This window comes from Lepisma saccharinum, chromosome 3, assembly GCF_977018435.1.
Source record: "Lepisma saccharinum chromosome 3, izLepSacc3.1, whole genome shotgun sequence".
Lineage (NCBI taxonomy): Eukaryota > Metazoa > Arthropoda > Insecta > Zygentoma > Lepismatidae > Lepisma > Lepisma saccharinum.
The window spans coordinates 68,822,391-68,842,743 of NC_139231.1; the positions used below are offsets into that span (position 1 = coordinate 68,822,391).

General features: G+C 38.1%; 1 protein-coding gene across 3 annotated transcripts in view; it reads left to right on the forward strand.

Annotated features, from left to right (window-relative positions):
* Tasp1 (Taspase 1) overlaps positions 1-20,353 on the forward strand; it is a 35,748-nt gene extending 15,395 nt beyond the window's left edge. For 2 of the 3 annotated variants that reach the window (XM_083118712.1, XM_083118713.1), the window contains exons 6-9: positions 6,120-6,233; positions 12,802-12,991; positions 13,510-13,661; positions 19,756-20,349. In XM_083118712.1, coding sequence (XP_082974838.1) covers positions 6,120-6,233; positions 12,802-12,991; positions 13,510-13,661; positions 19,756-19,923 — 624 coding nt within the window. In that variant the 3' untranslated portion in view covers positions 19,924-20,349. Of the gene's footprint in view, positions 1-6,119; positions 6,234-12,801; positions 12,992-13,509; positions 13,662-19,755 lie in introns of all 3 variants that reach the window. The other variant, XM_083118711.1, reaches the window with a different exon arrangement.

The following is a 20,353-nucleotide window of genomic DNA, read 5'->3' on the forward strand; positions in this document are numbered from 1 at the left end:
CATATCGATATATAAATAATAATAATAATCATCATCGATAGTAATAATAATAATTTATGAAAGGACATTATCTTCCCTTGGGGGCTGTGAGGGTTCTGTCTCCCGAGGGGGGGGGGGTCCTCTGTTGTAAAATGAAATGCCCTGTCCCTTGTAGTAAAACGACACTAAGCGAGGTGGAAAATATTTACTTTCATCGTACAAGGGGGACAAATGAACTAAATAAAAACAAAGGGGAGGTAAATACGAATGAAAAAGGGGGGAGAATCTAAAAATCAATCAAAAACACAAGGGCAATAAGGTACTGTATATGTTCCTTCACAGTGGCGTAAATGCTATGAGTAATAAGATTCGTTGCAATTAGGCAAAGGTATCAGTTTTAAGATACATTTTTTGTCGAGAAGGTGACTGGGTGTCGTTCCACATTTTTTGTCGAGGTGACTGGGTGTCGTTCCCAGTACGGGCAAGCGTACAAAATAAACTAAGGCACAAGTTATGTTAGATTCCCAGAATAGTGATGTCCTTTAAAAGAAATTGATTCTGTCGCAAGTTATTATGGCCTTTAATGTATGTATAAAAGTAGATGACTTCCGGAGTGAATATTAAAAGTATGTGTGAAATAGATAATGGGCAGGCGTACATGCTGATACCGGGGGGAGGGGGGGGATACACATAAAGTAACAAAGGAATGAAAGTATGAAAAATGTAAAAAAACCTGAAAGAAAATAATAAAAAAAGGGGGGAAATGGATGGGGGGGGGGGTGAAAAATCCACACAGAAAAAGTTAAAAGGAAAACAATGTTCAGTGAAGGCATCGGGAGGTTTTTAAGGCTTCTGTATATTGCCCCTCACAATGGCGTAAAAACGCAATAATGTTAAGGATTCGGCATGGTTAAACAAGGGAACGTTTTATTTAAAGAATTAGATAAATTTAATGCCCAGTACTTGCAGGCGTATGAAATAAAATAAAGAAAAATGGGATTTTAAGGTTGAACACCGAAGGTCAATTGATTCATTGGAATTGACCCATGAATCCTGGGCATGTGACGGTCATATTAGAAATGAAGATATTATTAATTCCTGAAAGTGCGAGGGTACAAAATAAATGAAGGGAAAGGTGGTTTTAACATTAATTTCAAGGGAAGGCTATATTTTTATGGATCGGTGAAGTCCCCCCCCCCCCCAAAAGACTCTTTCAACCTCAAATTATTATTACATTTGTGCATGTATATATCATCTCTAACAGTGACTGTGGCTGACATGCACTTATGTGTGAAATATATAATTTTCACGCAGACATTCCTTCCATAAGGGGGGGGGGGAGCAAAGAGAATGAAAGAATTAAAATAAGTGACCCCTTTCCCCTAGAATGTATTGATGCAGGAATAATTAGTCGAAAGCCAAATTTAAAGGAAATAATGTAAGGAAAATAGGAAGTTAAAATATGTTCCACTGTAGGGCCAGTCCCATTAAGCAAGCTGAAAAAAAACTGACACGTAGGAAGCGAAGAAACTGGTTTCAAATGGCACGGGGTTACGTCCATAAGTTGGCGTGAGCGTTAGAATTGAACGTTCGAAGTATAGTACCATGCAACAAGATGAAAATTAAAATAAAACCCAATGTGGAATATCCGCTTCATGATTTCCGGATTGTAAAAAAAACTCAGTTCTAAGAAAATGAATGGATAGAGAACTGTGCCCTCCTTTGCAGCGAGCAATTATTATGGAACCTTGCATAAGAGGGTACAGAATACAGGTCATCATGCAGGATTCACGTCTCTGGAAATTCGTAATTTGTATTTTCTGAATTCCTAGGCGGAACGTGATTTTCTCGGGCGCATGCGAAGTCCGAAGTCCAGAGCTAATGGCGACGTTTCATTCGTAACTCATCTCGAGCGAATTTCATTTTTTGGCATTGAAAGCCCATGGCCGATTTTAGAACTAGAACGCGATGACTGGTGTAGACAGAATCTTCCGGCCGTGATGCCGATCAAAGGGCAATGGGCTGAGAGTAACCTGCGCAGAGGCAATTGTTCATTCGGAGTCTGGGTGCATGGGAGCTTGAGGCATGCGGGGTTGAAGAAATATCCCCGATAAAATAAACGAAACCATTGCGGTGGTTCACTAGAAAAACTGAATCCCTCGCAACCCTGAATGGTTGCCTCTCTCTCGGATCAAAGATCAGTTACAAGTTTATTGCAGCATGGCGACGTCGCACGCAGCGAGCTGGGGTAATTTGTCCGTGGGCTGGACTACTGCGGGAAGCGAGACATCGGGGGGGTCGATAAAGTGCACGGAAAATGGTTCACACTGAACCGCCGCGGCTGGCTTCTCGTATCGCCGGAGAGAAACCAAAGTGCTTGTTAATGAGAGTGAGGTGGTATGTTGTTGCTCACTGACAGCAGCGTGGATTCGAATCGAGAGACCACCAGGTCACCATGCCAGGGGCGAGAAAACATAAAACAGAATTTCAGATGTCATTCGATGCAATTCTAGGGCAACATGCCTGTTGCGAGACAACAAATCTATCCCACCACTCTGGCCTAAAAAAAAAGATTTAAAATCAGGACAGATCATCATACGACAAATGAGCAATAAATGCTATTGACCTGTCTGGAATTCGAGGAAGGGGTAACGGCCATTAGCGGACAGGTCATGCGCTTGTGTGCCCTACACACCTCGATGGAGGTGTGTTGGAGCCTGGTGCGAACCATGGGCTTCCAGCTCCGTAAGTACACTGACGTGAGAGAGTTCGCTTGCAAGATGCAGCAAGGGCGTATACATGACCATGGCCATTACGTCATCCTAGTGACGTAGTGTTTGGGGCCGACTTCTGATTTCCAAGATGGGGGCATATGCCCAGGGGGGAACGTGTCCTCGTGGATTGTCACCGTTGAAACGGTAAAACCTGCATTTTCATATACATGAAACCTATTGAAGCTACATTCGCTTACGAGAATGGTCATACTGATTTCATCTACATTATGCGATTGAACGAGGCGTCGGCAAGAGCAACGTTGACACAGGCATCTAAGCACTAAAAACAAACAAATGTCCAATAGTGCAATTATAATCAGCGTTACCAAACACATGGGGGTACGTGAAGGCTTGACGAATTATTTCTTTAGAAGTTAAGGCTTGCACTCAATTGGGGGGGAGGCATACTGAAGAAAAATACGAAGTGAGATATCGCTATAATATTATGTCAGGCTTGAGAGCCACAGTTCCTCTGAATCGAACGGAACGAAAATATATCCGTTGCTTAATTAGTGAAGGCAGACCTCGCCTTATGCACTGTATTCTTTATTACTAGTCTCTTTCTTGGCTCTATATCTTTAAATATAAAACGTAGCTCTGTATCTCTCGCAGTATTTAATGTAACTTGAATTGAATCTGAGTAAGATTGTTACTTAGGACCGTGAAAGCAATGAAATTACCATTTATACAAGAATTTTGTTTCCCGTACCGATTAAGGAAGGGAAAGGAACGAAAGGGGTGGGAATTAATTTCTCCCACCTGTAAAGATAAAAGATAATATGCGTAAAAATGTGAACGTATTCTTAAAACCAGTTTTAGTCCATCCACATACCCAAAATTGAAAATCTGATTCTCGCTATTCATTGAACGTGTGCTGAGCACACGAATTGTTAAAATAAATAAGTCAAAAGCCTACTGTGGCATACGTCGTCCTTCTTTCCTGTTTTAAACAGAAAGTGCCCCTGGGGAAACTTGTATATAAGAAGCGAAGCACCTTATTATTTTCATTATTAAAAAATACAATATCGGAGACTGTCTCTCTGAGCGCTAACCTAATAACTCCTAGTGTTATAGAATAAAACCTAGCTTTCTTGTAGCCTTAGCATTTCAGTGTGAGTGACGTCGAATTCCTCTTTGTGGAACCGAGTAGACAGCTAAAAACAATGCCTTTCACAAAACTTTACGGCATAATAGGCGGAATCAATACATATCTATCTCCAAAAAAAGTTTGCCTGTTTTAACGTTGCTGCTTGTCGACCACTTATATACACAAAGAATGAAGCATGTAACCAAATTCATGAGCTGGTGGGGGGTGGGTGGGTGCAATTCCATTAAGCCATCGTGTGCTGATCGTCTTCATCAGACTCATTGGTGGGGGTTAATCGAAATCAGCAAATTCTTGCAAGGAGTGAAAGGCTAAGAACATGACAATTCACATCACCAACTTCGATACCGGACGCCCTGGACTGCGTAATATGATACTCCAAGCTCAGCTGAATTTAGACAGACAGATTCTAGCGCTTCGTGTAGTAAAACAACGAATAAATCTACAAACGTGCTGCCTCATGCAGAGATTAAAACTGCACGCACGTTGAAAAGTATTGCAATATAACTTGAATGTAAAATGTGATTATTTCCTAAATGGGAGGGCTATTAAGATTCTGCTTGATTGATCATAATTATAGACAAAATTCACAAAACTGCATCGTTATTTAATGAAAAATGAAAATCAGTTTTACATTAATTTAAACAATCTTAAACTTTATCTCGATTTAGTGAGTTAGTGATTTACGTCATGATTAGGTAAGCACACGAAATCTGTTAATTAACGCTAAGGAACGTTTATAGTCAGGAATGCCGTAACTTGAAGCAAAATTATGATAATCATTTTTTTTTTTAAGTTTAAACAATATATATAAAATAAATACACATGAAGTTGAAGGTATGAAGAATTTCAAGCGCTATAAAATGCATAGGAGGAATAGTCAACTGTCCATCAAAGCAATAGCTCAGAGAGGGAAAAAAATATAACAACAAAAAAATCTCGCTAACATATGAGAAAAATCCGTGCCGTGTATACTGCTCCCTTAATTTGCCTAGCTAATCAATTATACTTACCTAAGTAAACACGTGATGCAAGGGGCTAAAATAGTATGACCGACAGAAACAAGGCAAATCATTCAATAATACTTCCTTTGTATTCCTACAGTGCAGTTTTGTGAAACAGGAAAGAGCAGTCAGCTGTTTTCCAACCCTTTGTTAACAGCTGGAGGCTTTTAACTTCCTTTCCTTGCCACCTCCCCCTTCCCACTCCTGCTGCCCCCACCCATGCTTTTGGCACAGGAATATCGAAAGGTCGTACTTCTATTGCCAAAATTGTGTTTTAAAACACCAAAATTGAGAAGGAAGCGATGTTTTCTAAACCAATGAAAATAATTTGCAAAAAAAAAAAATCACAATTTTTCAGAAAGGCCCACCCCCCAATAGTAACAATGAAATTAAACTTTACTAATTGTTAATTACATACCTCTATACTCATGCACAAGTCAAAACATGTATCTCTGATCATTATCCAAGTTATGTTAAAAAGGTAACATACTACAAGAAAAAGCTGCTTGTGATGCCGGTGTCACAAGCCATCCTTATGGGAAATCACTGCCCATCCTTTAAGGGTTAAGGGTGAACTTTGCAGGTTGAAAGCAAATTGAGTTCTGTTGGAGGGGGAGTAGATGGATTTTCTGTGGTTGGGTGTGTAGAAATTGGAATTATTGTGCATAAATGGTCTCAGTTCCCACCACCCCTGCCTAAGAAATGTAGAACTTTCTAGTTGGCACACAACTTGGACTGTGTTCTGTATCAAGCAAAGGTTAAAATCAGTGAAATGTATCTTCTGAATGAAGTATGATGAATTTTGTTGGCCCACATTCAGTAAAAAAAAAAGCATGAAAACATCCAATGTTATAGAGATTCTTCTTCATCTACTTAATATGAAAAGTTTTTGAGTTTTGACCCAGAAGGGAAATTTTAATTCAACATAAAAAATGTTTGCAGAATCAATTCTCATTCCTATTTCATCCATGATGACACACAAGCCATCAGATTTTGAAAGTTTAATTTTGAAAATTATTCAAATGTTTTGAACTTTGAACCCCCTTGTTTTTTTATTTTTTTATATATAGGGTCCAAATGCCCTGTCAGTCATCTGTAATAATCACATTTTTGAATTCAGTTTTGTGTGCAGCGACGGGATTAAATATCAATAACCGCTCATGGTTTATTAAGATGTTGATGTTGGGATATTGTTTTTGCATAGTGATAAGTGTAAATTATATGAAGGCTACATGTTACTGCTGTTCTCATTCTCAGGTGCTAAGTCCTCTGGATACAGTGGGAGTTGTTTGTTTGGATCGAATTGGCAATGTGGCTGCTGCATGCTCAAGTGGAGGGATTCCTCTAAAGCATCCTGGCAGGGTTGGACAGGTAGGTGTTTGTTGTGAAAGTTTCTCCTCAACCCTTTTGGTCCCCATGTACAAGCAAAAAATTTTAACACTTGCTATACTTGTCTCAACAACTCGTTTGAACCCGTTTCTAAATTCAAGTACTTAGGAGTAATACTAACAAATGAAATTGACATTAAAGAGGAAATGAAAAGCAAGCTTAATTCAGGAAATGTGTGTTACTTTTCTCTTCATAAACATTTATCTTCTCGTATAATATCTAAGGAACTAAAGTTAAAATGTACAAAATATAAATTTTGCCTGAAATATTATATGGATCCGAAACTTGGTCCCTTACATTGAAGGAGGAACATAAATTAAGAGTATTTGAAAATGAAATCCTTAGAAAAATATTTGGACCTAAAAGGGATGAAGAGACAGGTGAGTGGAGAAGGTTATATAATTTAGAACTACAGAAAATGTATTCATGTCTAGATATGATTAGAATGATTGAACCAAGAAGACTTAGGTGGGCAGGCCATGTGGTACGAATGGGAGAGGAAAGAGGAGTTTACTGGATTCTTGTTGGGAGGCCTGATGGTAAGAAGGTAGGAAGGCCAACACTAATGCCCATTTGCACCAACGTCGATTTACTCACGAGTAAGAGTAAACTCAGAGTTAACCCACGAATCAGCTGATTATCTGTTGCATCAAAAGAAACGCCAGGTAAGCTGGGAGTAAAAGGAGGATAAACTTTACCCTCCGAGCTCGGCGAGTAAAATCCGAGTTAACCCACGTGCAGAGCAGTAATGGCTGCCTTCCGGAACCAGTAATGTATCACTTCAGAACTTCAAAACCAAATAAATGTAAAATGAGAAGTAATCTACTCAAACTGCGAATATAAAAAGCGATAAATATATATAGTATGTTATTAAGTACCAGGTGTGCCGGTTAATAATTCTTAATTGATCCGAAAGATCAAGTGTATCTGGGGAGAAAGGTAACAAATGCTGTATTCAAAGTATGCGCCATCGCTAGCTATACATTGTGCCCATCTGTCCGTCAAATTGTGGATGCTCTTCGAGAAAAATCGTTCACATTTTGAGGTGATCCAGTCAGCAAGCCATTGTTCGACATCTTCGTAATTGTTGAAGTGTCGCTGGGAAAGTGAGTGAGACATCGATGAAAACAAGTGGTAGTTATTTTAGACATCAAGGCGTGACTGTCTTTTTACACATACAGGGTCTGTATTTTAAGTAATGAGAATAAATCCAGAAAACAAAATTTATTACAGATATCGCTACAAACCTTTAGTAGTCTTCAAAGTATGCCCCTTGAGCATCAACACACTTCTGCAGGCGAGTTTTCCACGCGTCATACGCTCCCTGAAAGTCAGCAACTGGAACAGCCTTCAGAGCACGCGTGCAAGCCGCTTTGACCGCGTCCAGGGTTCCGTCGTGGTGTCCTTCGTGGGCTGTTTTCACTCTGGAAAAGAGGAAAAAATCTGCAGGGGCAAGGTCGGGGCTGTAGGGAGGCTGAGGAATCGTTGTGATGCCAGATTTCGTGAGGAACTCTCTAACCACGAAGCACGTGTGAAATGGCACATTGTCATGATGGAGCTTCCAATCGGCGACAATTTCTGGTCGCACTCGGTTGACCCGTCTCTTCAACCTTTTTAACACCCCCACGTAGAAGGAGCCATTGACTGTCTGTCCTGCAGACACAAATTTCGCGTGGACCACACCTATCTTGTCGAAAAAGACAATCAGCAATGCTTTGATTCTGGACTTGGACATGCGCGCCTTTTTTGGTTCGAGGCGACTGCGGAGTGTGTCATGCGGTGCTCTGCCGTTTTGTTTCGGGATCGTACTCGAAGATCCAACTTTCATCTCCGGTAATGACATTGTCAAAAAACTGCGGGTTGTCTTCAATGCGTTCCAAAAGATCTTGCGACACGACCGCGCGGTTGTGCAATTGCTCGTTCGTCAAAACTTTCGGGACGAGCTTGGCGCAAATTTTTCTCATCACAAGATCCTCGGTGATGATTTTGTGAACAACCATTTTATCGAGTCCTAGCGTATCCGCGATAAACCGCATACTGACACGCCTGTCCGCGTTCCGCAAATCTCGCACACGTTGTTCGTTGTCTCTGGTTCTTGATGTCGACGAGCGCCCTGCGTGGGGTTCATCCTCCACTCTCTCCCGGCCTTCTTTGAACATTTTGTGCCACCGAAACACTTGCGCTTGTGATAAACTGTCACTGCCGTATGCTTTCCGAATCATTTCCAGCGTTGCTGCATTAGATTTTCCAAGGCACACACAAAATTTGATCGTGTACCGCTGTTCCATGCTTTGCTGCATTTTGCTCTTGCACACACTACTTTGCAGACGTCCACGCCACGCGTGATCATGCCTCAACGGACGCCAGCAGGCAACTGCCGCTTGGAGCGCTATCAAGGTCACACCCCCCACTACCGACTCCAACCGCTCCCAGTGCGCTCTGACATCTAGTCGTGGCAGAAAAAAAAATATTCTCATTACTTAAAATACCCCCACACCCCCTATACGCCTTCATGGCGTGGTGCTATGCACAGGGGAGCACTTTTCTTTTTTACAGACCCTGTAAGGAGGAGGTTACTGTTTACTCATATAGTAATTGGCAAGTTATTAGTTGCAGTCATCTCTGAAAGGGAGGGTAACCTCTCTGTCCTACATCTTAATCCATTTTACATACCTTCATTGCTTAAGTAAAGGAACCATACGTGGTCTTGACGAGGCCCAAATTCACAGTGGAACCCCTAAAATATGGTCCTTGACTTTATTTACAAAATCAGGATTAGCTAATAGATACAGACATGCATATTCAGGGTTCCTACGCATCCTGGAAAACCTGGAATTTTAAAATGTTCCTTCCAGGCATGGAAATGTTATGAAATTTCACATTTTTCCAAGCTGTACCTGGAATTTTGGAGATTGTCCTGGAAATTCCTTTTCCCCATTTTATTTGTATGAATTACAATAAGTATTCATTTAAAACAGGCCAGTGTCATGATAGTGGTTTATTTACTTATGTCACGTTGCTGTGTACTGTAGTCATAGTTTTGTGATCAGTTTTATTTTTGTGATTGAAGTATAATGTAAAATGCCCCGCGTTTTTGTATTATTTTGTATCGCTCAGAGGTAGAAAATATGATGATAATAATAATGGTTAAAAAAAAAGGGTTCGCTATCCTAAATATTCCAAGTTTTCTAAGGATATTATTCTTGTTTATTTGTAATACAAGATGGTAATTTTTTATAAAGTTATTTAAACTTGTGTTTACTTTTTCTACCTTTGTATTTTTTCTGTATTGTAAAAATTAAATAACCTTCATTATACTAAGAAATGAAAGGTGTGGAAAGGAGCAGGTGTAGGGGAGTTGGGAGCCTGCATTAAAAAAAATTAGAACTTTTTTTTTTTTTAATAAAAGAAAATATGTAATAATGTGTATTTTGCCATGCTTACTTTCTACACTTGTCCTGGAGCAATTGTAGAAAATCCTTGAAAAGTCCTGAAAATGTCCTTGAAAAAATTGCATGATTTTGTGTAGGAACCGTGATATTATAAGATGTGAAATAATACACTGTTGTATTAATTTTTCATGTTTTTGAAAGGTGTGACATACATTTTCCTACAATGTTTTGTTGCAAAATGAGCTGCAAAATTGAAATTTACCAACACTTTCTGCATTATTTAGTTTGTTATGCACTATCATGGAAAATTTATTAATCCTGCTGTCAAAATTTGAGAAGCAAAACTGACTCCTTTACACAAGAATACACAACACTTTGATAACTACATAAATGTGCTAGTAAAGAGAAATGTTTATTTGTGTAATAAGTATAATTTTTAAATCAAATTAGGATCATATTCACCATTTTATCACCCAAATGCCATTTTATAAACCGTATTTACACATGTATAATGCACACCCTGGTTTTTGATGGGGAAAATTGACAAAAAATATATATCTTATATAATGGTTCAAGAAATGGCTTTCTTAGTTGTAGCAGAGCGTATAGAAGAGAAAGTGTGTGCACTTCGTTTTCTTCCCGTAAGCCAAGTGAATAGAGCGGTGCCCCACCGAAACACTGGCAGCACCTTCGCTTGCGACGAGCGTCTTCTGCTTGCAGTGCGGTCGCGCTTTACGTAGAGCTTTGTGTTTTGTTGTGCTAGAATAACATTGTGTACTTTTATTAATGACAACATTGTTACATTATTGAGTTTAGTGTCGTTAGATTTGTGATTGATCCGTTGTGACTAGTTTGTGTTGTGTTCAACACATTATTATTGTGTTTGAAACAGCAGCGATCGAAAACTACAAGATGCCTACGTGTTTCGTACCCGGCTGTAGATCTGGATATGACCGCTGTTCTTCAGGCAGTAGAAATTTTTTAGGCCACCTAAAGACAGTAATGGTCTCTCAAAATGGGAGAGTGCCATCCCTAGAAAAGATAAAAAACTAAGTCATAATTGCTATGTGTGTGATATTCATTTTTCCACTGACCTTTTAGTGAAAGTGGATTCGTTCATAGTGGATGGCGATACAGTAGAAATTCCACGACAAAGGTGGAAATTAAAACCAGAAGCAGTTCCTCATATATTTCCTAATTTGCCCAAATACATCTCTAAGACAGTTAAGAAGCCAAAATCTCCCATGAAAAGGCAATCCTTGCGGACAGATGATAATAAAGTAAGTACTCGTCGTAATGTATCATTAAGCTTGTCAGTAGAGGATGATTTGCTTCACACTGCGGATGCTAGCAATACAATAGCATTGCTAAAGAAAAAAGGATCAGAAGCACATACAACTTTAATAAAATGGAATGCTGTCCTTAGAAATAATCAAAATTCCTTCGCTTCAGAAAAAACTAGAGTCCTTAAGAATGACTTTAGAAAGTACTTTAGAAGTGTCCGAATATTTGTGGAAGAACAATTACAAGTACGTTTTGACAGGAAAATTTAATCAAGATCCCCTAGATCGCCATTTTGGTATATTGCGGTCGTTCACTTGTGATGATCATCCCTCCACTGTGGATTTTCTGCACTTACGTATGCTGCAATCAATTTACGTATCAGCAAAACTTGCTTTATTTTCGGGCGGAAACTGTGAATACAGGACTGAATCTCCTCTGACGTCTTTTGTTAATCAAATGCAAACTCTGGCAAGAGCAACCGAAAATAAAAATCTTTCGGTGAAGAAGCAAGCTGAAAATAAAATAAGGGGAAAAAAATCCATTCTTGAAGATGAAATTCAAATACCGGACTGGGAAAACAACATTCCGAACTTAAAATGAACAAAGTGTTGGTAAAGAATACTTGGTGTATCATTTGGCAGGATACATAGTGCGGTATATTTCCAAAGTGACGGATTGTAAACTGTGTACAACTTTTCTGCACGGGGAACCAACTAATGTACCTGCCTCACTTACGTTAATCCAAGACTATGGTTCGGGCGACGGCTGTAAATACCTTACCTATGCATCGAAAAGTGTTTATGATTTGCTGTTACGAGTGGAAGAATTTGTTGCAGAAAAAATATCATGTGCTAATAGTTTATGGGGTGATATATTTTTTGAGTGTTTGGACAATTTAAATATAATTGCTGTAAAAACTTCGCAATTAGGATGCTGTGAAGATCATGTGCAGCGTACGCTTCCTAAACTCATATTTCACTATCTGAAATGTCGATTTTTCTTCCGCACCAAGGAGATAAGAAAGGAATTAAGTGCCTCGAAGACAGCAAAATCATCTCGGAAATTCTCCAAACTATCCAGCTGCTGAGCTTTTCTCCAAACGTAAGTAACATGCATTTTTGTTTCTTATGTAGTTAGTTATGTAAGCAACGCTAGCATCTTCCGCGCCCTCTCAAACGTCACCACTGCCATCTAGGCGGTGGACCACGGCAACTCAGGGAGTGCGCACACTATTTCTTCTATACGCTCTGGTTGTAGGTTGTGAAACTGTTGCTATGCAGATCAAAAGCATACCTATTCAATAAGTCACCTGTTGCTATGTGAACCAAGAGGAGAAGGTTCCTTCATTTTGTGATGAGCTTATTTCAATTGCATTGCATGTTTGTGTCACCATCTTGAATAGAATACTCTTGCCATATTCAGAAACTGCAGAATTTAAGCTTTACAATGATATATAAGATGCTAGGGTTCCGTAAACATGAAAAATCAATGCAAGTGTCTCAAAATCATGGAATGACTGTATGGTTTCATGTTGGCTGTCCGAATTATTCCGTGCATAATATGGACCACAGTTTATGGGGGCAAAAATTTTGGAAAAAATTGCGCATTCCTATATGAGTAAATACGGTACTTATTTCTGTCCGAAAGTACGTTTAGTTTTTGTACTGAAATCTTGTTATATATTATTCACCATGAAAATGTGCTCCTACCTAGCAGTTCCATTCCAATTGTATATCAACACTTATTGGTATTCAATAAAATTTCATATACCCCCTTCCCCCAACACACACAACATATGTATAAGCAACAAATACATTTGATTGGAATTCAGATATGTAACACATGGCCACACTTTCTTTTCTCCTGTTATGAAGGCTGCTGTCTACGGTTGTGGATGCTGGGCTGAGAATGCAGAAGGCTCGAAGCCTGCCGTGGCGACCAGTAGCTCTGGTGTCGGGGAGTTCCTCATCCGCACTTGCTTGGCACGAGAAAGTGCCGTGCAGCTGAAGGAGAACTCCTGCTCAGTAGAGAACCTGTATCGGAGCATGAAGGAGAAGTTCCTAGGTAATTATCTCACGTTAGTATTATTACAGTGGAATTTTGGTTTTATGTTTTCCAGGGGACCAAGGTGACAGAAATGAAATCGGAAACAGCTGAACATCATCCAACACCTGGTTATTGCAGGTAGGACTGTTAGGCTGTGGTATTGAAAATGATGTTTTTGTTCAAAATTATTCAGTAACACTTTATTGTTATATCTTGATTGTTGTTGAGGATAATGATGTAAATGTGCCAGCAATTCCTTTTACCATATCTCTGCAAGTTATTGCATGTTAACCCAATAGGATGGGTGATCTCAGGTCAAGTAAAACATGCTTCTGTACTGAAAACCTGTCCTCAGGTACAAAATATAAATTTAGGGCAAAATCCAGGCTCTGTATAATTTTTTAGAAGTTACGAGCAAATGGTCCACTTTACCAAAGACCCAGATTCAGTCCTTGATCAAGCCACAAACATTTTCAGTGTACCATAAGTTATTTTCATACAAGAATGCAAATTATTATATGATCTTTTCATTTCAGATTCCTCATTTTTGCGAAAGGTTGAGGATAAACTTGGTGGAGTCATCGTCTTGAGAGTCAGTCATGATGAAAATGTGGGGGAATTCCTGTGGTCCCATACAACAAGCTCCATGGTGGTGGGATATATGTCTGGAACAGACAAGAAACCCAAGGTTTGTAATAAGGTTATTTTAATACAGTGGAATCCCAATTGTAAGTTCCCAGATTTTATGTGTTTCCACCATCTCTCGAAAAATATAAAATGCAGGTTTTAGTGTAATGTACAGTAAAACCTCGATTTCATGTTTTTCAGGGCACCAAGCTGCCAAAACTGATAATGCAGGTAAATGTATAATCAAGGAAAATTTTATAGCATTTTGCTATGTTGGGACCATCAAGATTGAACGTGTAAAGTGGGAAAATGTAAAATTCCAAGAACATAAAATCAGAGTGCCACTGTATCAGTGTTCTGGAAGGCAATCTCTTTAACAGATACCTTGACTCTATGAAGAAACACATGATATTGTTGCAAGAACTGCTGAGAACAGCTACATATATTGCATTTACTACAGATGCCTTTTCTGGTACTGACCGCTCATCATAAGCCCGTACTGGAAGCTGGAAAGTGTCTATCTTAACTGCATCATACATTACCAGGATCATACAGCAAATGTCAATGATTCCATTATTTTCATAATAAACGAGTGGAATATTCCATATCTTCTGTTTCTGCAGTGACAACGGAATGTGTGTTATATGTGGTTCAATGTGTAAACCCTGGGATTAAACCACCTAAAATGTTTTGCTCAATCCCTTCACCTTGGAATAAACATCTTGCATTTTCAGGACTGCCCTTCAACTTATGAACATTGCTAAAAGCCTCGCTGATAATGTTCCATACATAAAGCTGGATGAATTGTGTACAGAATGGGATTTTATATGCTGGAAAATGTTGATGGCAAAAATGCATTAATAAATATTGGGTAGAGATGTTTAAAAAGAACCCTCAGGGGTGTGCAGTAAGCTACTTGCATAGGCTTTTCAGAAATTTTCATGGAACAGGTCATGTATTTGTTGCTTTCTGCATCTACAAGAATTGAATGCATATCAGGAAATATCCATGTATTGTTTTGAACCCTCACATCTTGATGTTGCCTATGTGGGGACCCGATGAAGTTCAAATTTCATATATATATATACAGTGATCAGAACGCTACATTTTATAAGTAGCTTCGCTACAACTGCAGCTACTCTTCCAAAATGTAGCTTCGCTACAGCTACAACTACATTTACCAGAAAGTAGCTCGCTACGCTATTCCTGTTCGCTACTCGCTACTTCGCTACTTTTGCGCTACTTCTGTATTAAAAACTTAAAACAACTATATGACTATTCAAAAGAAGCCCTAGTATGATAGTTGTACGTACTGAAAAATAGATTCTGTTATTTATTACCATGATTCCCTTCATTCTATAAGTTTTATAGCAGTGTTACTTCAGTTACATATTTTTACTAAAGTGTTTGAGAATAAAGTAACATATTTTTACTAAAGTGTTTGAGAATAAAGTACCTTTGTAAGTAGCATATCAATTCAAAAAACTAAGTCTTACACGTATCTGTGTTGTTCTTATTGTCGTATCAAAAATATTTATGTGACAGACTTATTTTTAAAATTAATTGGAAGAATATCACATGTATCGAAATAAACTATAACGTGTTGCGCAAAATGGGAATAAGATAATAATGTGATATTTATCAATTTAATCTTCTTAACTTAAACAGAATGTTATTTGGAGGAATGGCGGATATTTGCTCGATCCTTGAGGATAGTTGGGTGATGCTTCTAATGGTATAAATTAGAAACAGGTGGAGCAATGCTTTACGTAAGTTTTTCTGTTGGAAATGCTTTCCCGAAGACACAGTGGAAATTGTAATTGTCACATTGTATTCAAAGGGCCCAGGTTCGATACCCGGTGGAGGGCACATGGTGGTTCGTATCAGTCTCGATCAGCTGATATGTGCATAAAGTGAACTCAAAACAAATACTAGGAAAGACGCCTAGTTGGGAGGATGGGATCCTCCTGCTCCTACATTCCCCACAATGCTCATCATTCATCATTCTTCCTCATTCTCACAATTAGCCAAAAGTGGCAGAAAACGGCCATAGATAAGAGCATAACTAAATAAACAATGCATCCTCATTGCCATGATTAGAAAAAGTTAGAGAAAAGGGACGCAAACGTAGGAGAAAAACATAAATTTGAAAACTGTGTATTTTAACAAAAGAAAATTGTCATTTCTGCAGGAAAGTCAATAACTCGTACGTTCTTTTACAATATGATAAAGTATATTGAGGAAACTGATGTGCAAAGCCGAGTCTTCTAAACATATTGTCATTTTAAAATTTGCGAACAAACATTATGACCAAATAATTGTAATTCCAGAAACATTATCGTTCTTGTAGCAATAATTTCTTGCCGGTGTGATCCTATACACCGACAATGATTAATGCTGTTAACGTACTGAACCATTGATTGCTGGCACTATGCTTTGTCAGATTAGTAGAAAATGGATTGCTCGTTTTTGCACTGTAAGTTGTGTTTTACACAGTAATTATCGATATTTTGCTGTCTGTTATGCCATCGATATCCACAGGATTTGTTCCAGGGGTGGCGCAAATGGGGCATTTTTTCCCTGGCAGTGTAGCAAATGAGGCATGATCAGGGTTGCTACGCGACTGGAAAACCTGGAAAAGTCAGGGAATTTGGTTGGTCAGGAAAAAGTCGGGGAATTTTGCATATTTTCTGGAATTTACGCGCATTTTGGAGTTGCAGGAGAACCAGTTACAAAATGAACTAACTGTTCATATCTACTTCCGAATTCAGTTCTTGTGATTCCAGTTCCCCCAAAAGATTCAGTTCAGAAACATGTTCCTCTCGTCATTATGACTTCTAGTCTGTTACCTACAAAATTATGGTTCCTTTGCATTTCAATTCTATATTTATTCACTCTCGGATCTAGGTTCTTGGATCCGTTCATTTTGCGACTCGTTCTTGTGAACCTGTTCAAGACCGGAATTTGGAGAAGCGTGAGATTTTTCCTTAGAGAACAAGCTACTCAAGACGAAACCTACGCACCAGCCATCCTCAGAATTTCTTGCGGAGAAAATGTTGCTTTAGCTTTGTGTGTGGTGAGGAAATTTCCTTTCTGCAAGAACACACCCGTTCGGAACCCGTTCTCTTTTGATACGTGAAGCGGAGCAGGTTGGTGTTCGGACAGTTCATTGGTTTTGGATCTGCAATAACTGTATACTCCTTGAACCAAAGACAATGTAATACTTTCTGCCTTGAAGAGCAGAATTTCACGTAAACTGCTGTGGGTGACGTCACACTGGACGGGTGCGGATGCCTAGTAAAAACAAAGGGACTAACTACTTCGTTCCCCCCATGAACCCATTCTGTGAATTTGAGTTCTTCGTTTGCGACTCGTTCAGAAGTAACCTGATCAACTAGTTCATTTGCTCGTTGTCGTAGTTTTTACATTGCAGAGATGTGTTACACCCAAGAAATTAGTGATTTTATGCAGTGTTTTATGCAGTATCAGTGACGTCATTATTCGAATATGCACGTGTTTTGTGCATGTAGAACGAATTTTTTTTTTAAAAACTGGTGCGAAATAGAGGAATTAAACGTACGCTGGTCACACATCGTTGTTAGGTTAGGAATGTTGGTTTGATGCCGATAGTAACACATTTTTTGTGTGTAGAATGAAATTATGCTGAAAAGTGGTGAAAATGGGCCCAAGCTCCTTTTGTTTTATTACGATTTCATCATGCTACAAATGCAACTTTTACATGGTTCGATTTCGATTTAGTATGTCTGTTAACACATACTGCAGAGTTTTAGCGATTACTTAAGATTTTGTCAATATATGCTTTTGTAGTTAGGTTAAGAAGGTCAGGTTTGGTTGTTGTAGAAAAAGACCCTGAATGCACTCTACTAAGGTTCCGATTTATTTCTACATTCATTCCCACTAGTTTACGATACTTACTGTCACTTGTCAACCGGAGAATACCTTGTCCGTGGGAAGTGTGTATGATTGCATAAGGTTATTTTGAAGTTTTCTTTTCAACATAAATAACTTTTTTTCGAATCCAAACAGTGCTCATTATTTTAAGGAAGGTTCAAATTTTGTTCACAATGATTGCCAAAATTCTATGATAATTAGTCTTCCTGCTAGGAAAATTTGAAAAATCATAAAACATTCGGAACTGTTACCTTTTAATAGACAGATTTCTGTTTTCCGTAATATAAAATTGGTTCCAGCATGTGGAAAACTCAAATAATGGAGATATTTGATTCCAAAGTATGGCCAAAGTATATATTTTTTTAGGTGTATGGTGGGTCACCAGCCCCATTCATGTTCTGAATTTCCGAAATGTACTGTTTTCAATAAATTTAAAAATATAATCATTAAACTTATTGCATATTTTCTAAAGGTACATAACCTAATTTTCTGTTGTTTCTCATTTGAATGGCTTATTGCAGAAAGGGACCTGAGTCACTTTTGCACAATTCTGAGAAAAACAATGAAAAATCGTATAATATTAATAGTGTAAGAAAGAAATGTGCCGTTGTTGGCTCAAATATTCAACATAATGAATAGTTAATTTTGCAACCCTCAATGCACCCCCCTGCAGTATGCTGCTAGACACAGTGGAGATGAAAAAATTAACTCCGATACCTCAAAAATGTGACTCAGGTCCCTTTCTGCAATAAGCCATTCATTTGTATTGATATAATTGAAGTTGTATACAGGTTACATTGTACAGCTTTGATATATGCCACATTTTTTTATTGATTTTTTTACACCACTTTAATTGTAATGACTTAGTGAAAATGCGGAAGTACAATAGTTTTTATTTTTTCATTGAATAGCATTGTATTAATCACATTAAATTTTCAGCTAATAACTGTGTATATTCATATTCATAATAATTAACGTGCCTTCATATTTTATTGAAAAACATGAGGTTCAAAAGCAAAAATCATGACAACAAACATGTCTGGAAAAATTTCATTTCTGGTCTGGAAAACCTGGAAAAGTCAGGGAATTTCATAATCAAAAAATCGTAGCTACCCTGATGATTCTCCACAAAATAGTGATGCAGATAAAAGAAATGGCTATTAACCGGAATATATTCATATATGCCAGTTAGTTATCTGGATATTAGAATTATTCAGATGGTAATGAAATAAATTACGCAGATATTTATAACCTGCGATATAAAGATATTTATAATCTAGATTATCTGTATTTCCATGTAATGGACTTTGTCTTTTTGAATCTCTTGCAAAGTAAGCAATATTGTAGTTTATTTTTTACGCCGTTGCCACTTTCAAAAATTACCTCAAAATGCTGAGAAAATGTAGCTGTAGCGAAATTTTTGCTACAACTACAGGAATTTTGTAGCTTCGCTACAGCTACAACTACAATTTAAAAAATGTAGTGCTGCTACAGCTACCGCTACAAATTTTGTAGCTAGCTACAGTAGCGACGCTACAAGTAGCACGCTACTTCCGACCACTGTGTATATATATATATATTTGATTTACGTACATGTTCTATTTGATAATGAAAAACTTCTTTTTTTTGACTATAGGCTCTAATCTGTACTGAACAAAATGAGGTATAATTTGTAACCATAGCATTCATAGTTTCAGAGAGATAAAATTTTATTTAAAACCATGTGGAAAATTAATTTCCCGCTGAAAACACTCCTGGCTTTGGCACCTACACTGAAAATGTGAGATTCTAACGAAAGTAACAGACCTCATGATTTATTAAAAAATGCACTAGACGAAAGTATCTGTCACTATGTTTTGTTTGTGGATGCCCACATGGCATCCAGTGGGAGGCAAGTCTTTCTAGCAGATGTTATTGTTCATTTAATCACATTTTAGGAGCAGTTAACAAGACACACTTGTGTTGTGCATGTTGCTGTATCACTTTCTGTTAAATTGTATTTTCCAAACAAGTTCAGGTTGAAACAACCTGCCATGTGCATTGTATGTCACGGACATATGATTTTCACAAAACAAAATCATGATTCACAAGGAAAGCAACTTTAGGAATGTTATATGTTCCCAGTATATATCCTTATTGTCATGTTGACTTTCTGTGCACGAAATGGATGTTGCCAGTACAGGAAAATGCATGGAGAAAAAAAAATATTGTGCTCTCTGTCCTCACTGTTTTTGCTGTTCCAGGCCCGTATGTCCACGTTGCCAGCCAATGGCAGCCCTGGAAAAACCATCGTTGTGGAAGGAATTACATTCAAACACACAGGGTGTTCCACTTGTGAAAACACTGCCTCATCCAACACATCTCAGGAACTTCGAGAGACTGAAGTCTTGAATCAAGCAAATACAGTATGATAATATTGAATTTACCAAAGAAAGAAAAGTATAATTATATATATAAAACATGTTAAGTCATTTTTTATATTTTTTGAAAATACAATAGACATTTTAAAAAAAATGTTAACTAGAAGATATTATTTTACTGATCTATACAGTTTGTTTTGGTTTAGATGGGACAGATTAATCGGTGCTGTACTGGTATCAACTGATATAGGTGTGACAATAGTTTACCAATCTAATTATTTGTTCCCTCCTGTTCACATAAAGTGGCTCATTTTATAAAGTTGGACAGTTGAAGTATGTGCCACTTTATCTGAACAGTAGTGTACAAACAGCCTGTAAATTACGTAGAATTGTGCCAAATCATAAAGTCTACAAATCCGTGCAAAATTCTGCCATTTTATTTTTATGAATGTAGTATTTTCTGCTTTTATTAATTGAAGCC